This window comes from Physeter macrocephalus, unplaced genomic scaffold, assembly GCF_002837175.3.
Source record: "Physeter macrocephalus isolate SW-GA unplaced genomic scaffold, ASM283717v5 random_3172, whole genome shotgun sequence".
NCBI lineage: Eukaryota > Metazoa > Chordata > Mammalia > Artiodactyla > Physeteridae > Physeter > Physeter macrocephalus.
Genome location: NW_021148458.1, coordinates 1 through 8,454, shown reverse-complemented (window position 1 = coordinate 8,454; position 8,454 = coordinate 1). Strand labels below are relative to the sequence as shown.

Sequence of the window (8,454 nt, the reverse complement as noted above, 5' to 3'; positions counted from 1 at the left end):
GTCTTGCTCGCTGCTATATTCTCAGCGTGGAGAACCTTGCCTGGCACATAATCGGCATGCAGTCAACATCTGTGGAATAAATGAGGGAGTGAACAGACCAGACTGAGGAGGCAGACTCAGGCTCCTTGCAGGGTAGAAAGCAGTTTCGGACAGGGATTTATCCAGCTATGAACTTCTCTACCTTGCAGAGGGAGTGAGCTCCCCGGCACGGACTGGGCTCCAACTGTTGGAGGAATCATGAGGGGGATTGAAAATCAGATAGTGAGTTGCTCCCTAAGCTATGGGTCTAGGACTCCTGAACAGTGAAGGGAATGCAGGGCTCTGGTGTTGGAGCAGAGGGCTCTGGAAACCTGGCTGGAGAAACAGCAGCCTGCACGGGACAGGCCCATGGAGGAGCGATGGTCACCAGAACAAGCAATGGCTTTGCCAAACCCAGTTTAGAAAGTCCCTGTGGCCCCAGTGCTGGGTACTGTGCATCAGGGGAAGGAGGCAGGAGGAGGAGGAGAAGAGGTAGAACTCTGCCCTCAGGAGATCATAGCCAGGCCTGATCCCTGGGATCAGATGGGCAGTGCGGGCTCCTGCATCGCATCAAACAAAGTTCAGGTTCAGCTCTGAGTCAGCAGATGCTGACATCTCTGTGGGGTGGCAGAGGGGAGGCCAGAGCCCTCTTCCTGGAAGAGGGGTCATTTGGGAAGGAGGGGGAGGAACCAAAGCCAACAGAGCCCTCAGGCCCTAATTCTGGAAGGCCTTGTGAGCCTGGCTACAGAATTTGGATGGGGAGCTTTTAGGATTTCAAGCTCTGTCCCTTCTGAGCATTCCTCATGCTGTTCCCTCTATCAGAAACACACTTCCCTCCACTACCCACCCCACCCACCAACTCCACCCTCTGCGCAGCTGACTTTTCCCTGCCCTCAGATCTCCACTGAAAGGTTTCTTTCTTCAAGACACACACGGCACCACCCCCGCCCCGCATTCTTTCAGACCAAATTCAGTTTCCTGTGATATACATCAGGGCACTCTCTGCCTTCCCTTTGTAACCCTCAGATTTGAGGTCATTTACCTACTTGGCTGTGTCCCCCTGAACTGTAGACTGTCCTGTCCCAGGACCCCAAACAGTGCTGGCACTTAGTAGGTGTTCGATGAATTTATGTTAAAATAATAAATGGATGAACGTCCTTTTGAAAAGCTTGTTGAATGAATGCCTTAGCTGGGTAGGGCCATGGCCCAGGCACCCTGTGGGGTATTGGAAGGGCAGGGACCCTCAAAGTTTCAGGGGGCCTGACTCCCATCTAGGGATAGGGGGCCTGAGAACTGCTCTCTGCCTTGTCTGCATCTTGCCATACCTCCACCCCCGGTTGGGGGCCAGGAGGGGGAGAGGAACCTCCATCTCCTGCCCAGGCCCTGCCTTCCACACCCTCACTCTCACCCCACACTCCGGGAGGAACAGGAACAGGAGGCAGGCAGGGTTCTTGCCTACTCGTGGGTCTGGTTCGTGTTTAAAGGACTAATTTCTGCCTTGTGGGGGTGAGTTATCTCCCTGTGAAATCAAGTTGGAGAAACAAAAAGATTTTACCAGCGAGACACATGTTCCTCCAGGAGAAGGAATGGACAGGCTCCCTCCCCTCCTTCTGGCCCTGGCCCAGCAGTCTCCCTGGGTTGCTGGAATGCCTGACTTGTCTGTAGGGCCCTGCAGATGTGTGGGAGATTTGGGGCAGGCGCTGAAGGCAGGTATGTGCGTGCAGTCAGGTGCCGGCCCTCCTGGCCGCACTCCTCCCAGGCTAAGGCCGCCCATGGAGCAGGACCTCCGCCTCCGGAAGGGGGTCTTGTGAGGACCACGGTGTGTTCCCATCACTGAGGCCCAAGGGGGCCAGCGAGGGGCAGGCTGAGGCTGGGGGATGGTCTCGAGGGAGCCCGAACAAAGAGGGGGGATTGGGCTGGACCCCTGAGAGCGGAAGGGGCTGGGAGCCCAGCTGGGAGGGGCCGGCAGACTGTGCTGAGCCCGCCCGCTGCCCGCCCACCCTTTCATCTCCCCAGCTCCTTCCTCCCTGGTCCTTCCTTGAGTGTGTGTCTGTGGGTCCATCTGGGTGGGCTTGAGGAGGGGGAAGGAAGGGGGTGCTCTCTGTGGGCAGCTTGGATTGGACAAAACTTCTTTGAAAATGGTGCTTTGAGTCAAAACCTACCGGTGGCCAGTCATAAAGAGAGACAGACAGACGGGTGCTCCAGCAAAAGCCCAAGGACCCTGAGGGGGCACCATCCCCAAGGGATAACTACCTCCTGCAGGACCTCGTGAGACTGGGTGGGAAGGGACAAGAGCGGACAGGAGAAGCCCTTCCCCTTCTCCTGTGCCAGCCGGCCCAGGCCCTCACTCCCAGGAGGGCTTTTCCCAGAGAGCTAAAAGCAAGAAAGTAACGTTTAGGATTAAAGAGAAACGTTTCTTTGTTTGGGTTTTCTTTCCCCACCCCCACTCCCCCCCACCCCAAGCCTCTTTTCACATCTGTAGTGGCTTTTTCCCTCTGGTTTGGGGGTCAGAGGAAAAGGGCCAGAGAATGTCGACCCAGGCAGCAGGGAACCAGACCTCCTCCGGGGCCACAGACGACGAGGACTCCTACGGCAGCTGGTACATCGACGAGCCCCAGGGTGGCCAGGAGCTCGAGCCGGAAGGGTGAGTCGGAACCCCTGGCCCTGTCGGCCAGTACGTGGGGTGTGGCAGAGGTTACTGGTGGGGGGCGTGGGGAAGACCCTGAGCAAGGGCTGCTAAGAGGGGCTCTGCCGCTCATTTGCTGTGTGAACCCTTGGCAAGTCACAGCCTCTCTGGGCTTCAGTCTCCTCGCCTGTTAGGTGAGAACAGCCCTTGCGCTGGTGTTAAGAAACTTGAGGTGGAGGACCTGGGCCAGGCTAGTCACCTAAAAAGCACCTGTGTGGTGTGTTTGTTTTTTTGACTGTATTTTATTTTATTTTTGGGGGGCTGTGCCATGTGGCTTGTGGGATCTTAGTTCCCTGACCAGGGATCGAACCCCGGCCCCGGCAGTGAGAGCGCTGAGTCCTAACCACTGGACCGCCAGGGAATTCCCTGTGGTGTGTTTTAAAAATAGATTCCTGGGCCCCATCCTTGCAAACTCAGATCCAGCTGGGCTGCGGTGGCTCCCTGGGTGACTCTGGCCTGTAACCAGGGTGGAGAGTCCTGGGTGAGTGGTTGAGGGAATCGGGCCTGCCTTCAAGGTGTTACTGGCCCCTGTGGTGACCATCTGGGGTGTGCTGTTAGCAAGCGTCAGGTTCTCTGGGCAGGCCTGGGGCAGGGGGAGGTCTGAGGAAACATGCCGCCCCAGTTGGCTTTGGCTGGTCTGAGGCTCCGTGAAGATGAGGAGGCCCTGTTCTCTTCAGCAGGAGTGCTCGGGCCAGCCCAGGGGAGGGAGGCGGGCTCAGCCCAGCCCAGTGTGGCCTGAGGACTCGACCCACAGCCGCCTCTGCCCAGATCCCCTCTATCTTCGTTCAGTCTGGGTACCCTGGCGCAGGAGCTGGGCCTCCTCGTGCCCCCATGCTGCCAAGGACGCCTTGCCTGCGTGGGCCCCAGAGCCCAGTTCTCCCCTTGTTGTCCCTGGCCCCGGCCCCATCCCCCACCTCCCTTCTCTGTCTGAAGGTTTGGGGAACTAGAAAGGTGAGGCTGGGGGTGGCCGAGCCAGTTGTGTGCACATCTGTTCTCCATCAACAACCAAAACCGGAGAAGGGAAAAATGCTTGTGTGCCTCCCCAGGGGCCAGGGCTGTGGCCTGGCCAGGCTGGGGTCACCCGGCAGGGATGGAGGCCCCACCCAGGCCTGGGGGAAGGAGATGTTGTTTGGAGGACTCGGGGTTCTGACCACCTGGAAAGCAGCCCTACTGTCAGCAAAAGTGTGCCCTCTTCCCCTTCCCTGGCTGACCTCGAAAGCCCAGGGCTCCCCCGGTTCCTGCTGTGTATGTGTGAGGTGGGAGAAGCAGCAGAATGGAGAGGGGCCCAGGAGCCCCAAGAGGACACAGAATCTGACCTGAGTTAAGGCCCTAATTTGAAGCTGTGTCCTTAGCCACTTCAGGGCCCAGGCATTGGCTGGGGCCAGGTGCCTGCAGCCAGCTCTGTGGCTCAGGTATTTAGATATGGCCTTAGAATAAAGTTGGGTGCATGGCAGGGACTAGGTAATGAGGAGTACTACCCCTAAGGTGGGTGTCATCTAGAATTTGTAGCTCCCTTCTCCCACTGCAGGTAAGAATGAAGAGCTTTGTTTGAATCTACTTACTTGGCCAAAACAAGTCGAACTTCCTGCCGAAGGTGGGAGTGGGAAGCTGGGATCCCAGGGGAATCCCAAGGAGGCAGACTTGGACTCACTTCTCTCTGTGTGAGTCAGACACCCCGGCGAGGTGGTGCACCAAAGCTTTGAGGAGTTCTGGACAGTGGTGCCCCCCGTGCCTCAGCGTGCCCCAGCAGGCTGGTGTCGAGGTTGTGGGCACTGGTGACAGTGTCTGGGATGGACTCAATCTCCTGGTCACATTTATCCAAGTGCCCCCTTGGCGCCAGGACCTGGTTGGAGAGGTTGGGGGCGCGGGTGAGTCTGATGGCGATGGGATGCACTGTCTGGGGTCTTCTGCGGACATAGGATTGATGTGTATAAGCCGAGCTGGCTCTTTCCTACCCCCAGAGGCTCCTCTGGTCAGGTTATGGGCCCTACTTGCCATGTGCTCGTGTGTCATCCATCCATATCATCAATACCGAGTTTCCCAGCCAGAGCCTGGGGATACAAATACATCTGTGGCAGCTGTCCAGGATGTCAGTCACCTCCCCACCACTTCAAAGGGCTGCCTGGAAGGCGGAATTGGGAGGCTTCCTTCATGGCCTGCCCTCCCACCAAGAGAGGTCAACGCCAGGGTGATCTGCAGGCTCTTCTGCTGTGGGAGCAGGGAGAGGGTCAGGCAGCAGGGCTCCAGGCCCCCCCGGGGACTACAGGCCCACAGACCCCCGCCCCAGACAGTCATCCTTTCCCTCTCACCCACAGAGATGTGTTCTGCCCTCCCCTCTGGATGGGGCCTTTTGCAACCTCTCACTCAGAGCCAAACTTCTAGAAACAGTTGCCTTGCTTCTTCTCTGTCTCAGTGTCCTCACCATACTGCAGTCCGGCCTCTGTCCCTGAGTGCCCATCACCACCTCTGAATTGCCCAAGACCAAGCCTCAGCTTCCTTGGGTTCCATTTGACTCTGTCCTCACTCTTCGTCTTGGAATAAGGCCCCGAACCCTGCAGTCATCCCAGAAACTCCCCTTCTCTCTGCTCCTCTACATTAAGGCATGTAAAGTCTTCCACCTAAATACCTCTGAGACACTGCCTGACATTTCTGCTCCCCCGTGACTATTTATGCTGAACCACTTGAAAATGCTGATATTCAACTGTTTTTGATGGAAAGAAATGGCAGTTTCATATGGTTCAACTTAATATCTTCCTCCACGTACTCCTTGCCTCTCACATCCTGGTCACATGCGGCTGCTGAAGTCAGACTACCTCAGTTCGAATTCTGGCTCTGGTGCTTTACTAGCTGTGTGGTTTGGGCAAGATACCTAGCCTCTCTGAGCTTTGTTCTCCTTATCTGAGCAAGGGGGATACTAATAGCACCCACCTCTTAGGTAATTGACTGAGTTAATACGTAGAAGGTGCCTGGCACTTACTCAATGCTTAGTAAATACTAGTTACTGTTGTTGTTGTTATTCAAATCTAGCTACAGAAATCTCCTAAAATCCAGAACACTGTCCTGCTCAAACGCCCTCAGTGGCTCCCTAGTGCCTCCCATGCGTGCTGTTACCGGCTCTCTGCACTGTAATCAAGCTGAAAATCTTGCCTGGCCCCAGCCACGCTGTCTACTGCCTGTCACTCTTTCCTCTACATGGAGCTCCCTTGCCCCTTATTTGCCTAAAGAGATGCCACCATCTTTCAAACTCAAATACCACCCCCTCTGAGGCCTTGCCCCAAATTTCTCTCCCTTTTCTGCATCCTTTAGCATCTGCTTGTGCCCCCTCAAGGATCAAGCTCCCACCCTCCCTGGCATAGCGTTCTCTGTGTCTGTGCCATCCTGCCTGTCCCACGGCACAAAACATGGGTCCACGAGCTGTCAGCCAAACATTTGCTCAGCCAAATTTCTGTCGCTCAGACCTCAAACATTTGAGGGTCCATGAGCCTCAGCCAAACTGAGCTAAGTAAAGGGTAGATGGGGGGCCCTGGGTGGTACAGAAAGGGCCAGAGATGCCCCCAGACAGGGCCCTGGAGGGGGTCCATGGAGGTGAGGGTGGCTCCTGGTCTGGGGTGAGTGGGAAATGGTCAGGCTGCTCCAGGGACAGTTTGCGGAGCCCCTGCCCTGGCTGGGCCTGGTGGGGGGCGCAGGATTGAGTAGGACTTTGTCAGGTGACGAGATGCAGGCTGAGAGGGACTGGAGTGGTGGTTCTGAACTCTTGGGGCTGGTGAGGGGCCCTGCCTCACCCAAACCCCACCCCACATACTTGAGTAAAATGCCTCAGAGTTGCAAGTGGGGAGTGTGAGGCCTGAGCTCAGACAGCAGGAACCTGATCCCCTACATGACACCTACTCTACTGCTTTGGGAAGAGGCTGGCTCTGCCCTGGCCAAGAAATTGCACAGAACAGACTTCTTCTATCCCTCCACGCCAAGGACAAACCCATGTGACCGGGTTCTTTCCTGCTTCTCACTCTCTGGGATTTCCAAGTTCAGGGAGGTAGGGCTGTTCCAGCACAGAGTACTCAGGCTCACCCTTGGGATCCCTCTTTTCCACACAGCAGGAAGGAGCCCAGCTGGGTGGGTGAGCCCTGCCTGCGGCAGGGAGGGCCCAGCTGCAGGGCTTCCTCTGAAGCCTCACCCACCAGAACTTGGTGGCCTTGCCCACACTGCTTACCTCCTTCTGGTGCTCCCAGGCTCCAACTGGGCAAACCCAGAGGTCTACCCCTCCCTCAGGAACCCAGTCCTATCAGCTCTCCCAGGTTCACGTCCAGCCCTGAGCTCAGGGCTCCTACCTGATACCTTTCTCTGCCACGTGACTCAGCCCTTAATAAAACAGGTAAAGAAGAGACATAAATCCTGGAAGACCAAGGTAGATCATTCCAGTCAGAGACATAGACCAAACTTGGATTCCAGTGAGTAAAGGACAAATTATAGTACCAATTGCTGATTGCCGGACCCAGGCAGTATGCTCAGCCACAGTTTTGAGGAGAGATCTGAGGCCTGGAGCAGTCAGGGAGGCTTCCTGGAGGAGGGAGGAATGAAGTGGGCCTTGATGGATAGAAAGGCCAAGCTGGCCCATTCTGTTTCTCCCATGTCTTCCCCTGGGAGCCCCCTGTCTCCTTCAGCCCTGTAACCTCAGAGCTGGGCATGGGACCGGCACACTACAGGGTCATGAGAGGCCCGGAACGGCCCTGAGAAGGTGAACTGTCTAGGAGAGATCAGAGGGTCAAGGGAGGTGGTAGGTGGAGCCCCAGTATAGACAGCCTGGAACCCCAGACTGGGCTGCACACCTGGGGTTTCCCTACCTCGGCCTGACCCAGCCTTCACTCGCTCTGCAGGCTGGTGCCCTCCTGCCACCCCAGCGTGCCACCTGGCCTCTACCACGCCTGCCTGGTCGTGCTGTCGGTGAGTCCCAACTGGCTTGCCGCCTACCGCCAGCCTGAACAGGGGGATGTGTGTTCTTTGCTGGCGCTGGTGAAGGGATACTCGGGGGGCCCAAATATGGGAGTGGGTACCGGGAGTTCTCCCAGGGTGGGGACCCAAACCAGGATGCAGACCAACCTTTCAAAGTTCTGTCACCTCCTAGCCAGTCCCCAGTTGCTGCAGGAGTGTGCGCTGTGGGGTAGGGGGTCCTGGGATCGAGTGCTCTGACTCAGCCCCTCAGGGAAGGCCTGGGCACCCGAGCCCTCCTCTGTGCTCTCCTTTCAGATCCTCGTGTTGCTGCTGCTGGCCATGCTGGTGAAGCGCCGCCAGCTCTGGCCCCACTGTGGGCACGGCAGGCCTGGGCTCCCCAGGTTGGTACCTTGGCCTGGGCACCCCCCCTCAGGGGGCCCAGCTGACAGGGCCACTCTGGGAGGGTGGTGGCTTGTTAGGTACCTAGAAGCCAGCTCTGGCCTCCGGGACACCCCAGACTCTCTCAGTCTGGGGGCTCTCCCCATCCCCACCCAGATCTCCAGGCTTAGTTGGGACCCCCTGAGGGAAGGGGGGAGACCCACTCAGGTGCACCCACTCCTGTTCCAGACCCCAGGGAGACCGAGCCCAAGAGGGCCTAGCTCTAGGACACACCCCCTCAGGCAGCCCATGGTCTCGACAGGCCATGATCACTCCATGCCGTCCTTTTTTTTTTTTTTTTTTTTTTTAAATATTTTGGCTGTGTTGAGCCTTCGTTGCTGTGCGCGGGCTTTCTCCAGTTGCGGTGAGCGGGGGCTACTCTT

At 57.2% G+C, this 8,454-nt stretch overlaps 1 protein-coding gene across 1 annotated transcript; it reads left to right on the top strand.

The window, feature by feature from the left end:
* Positions 1–2,546: 2,546 nt before the first annotated feature.
* On the top strand, positions 2,547–8,034 carry LOC112063101 (receptor for retinol uptake STRA6-like; the record flags this gene model as incomplete). The annotated part of the gene is made up of 3 exons (XM_024118010.2): positions 2,547–2,662; positions 7,579–7,645; positions 7,949–8,034. Coding segments are annotated over exons 1-3 (269 nt in total), but the record flags the coding sequence as incomplete, so codon positions are not given.
* Between the last annotated feature and the right edge of the window lie 420 nt (positions 8,035–8,454).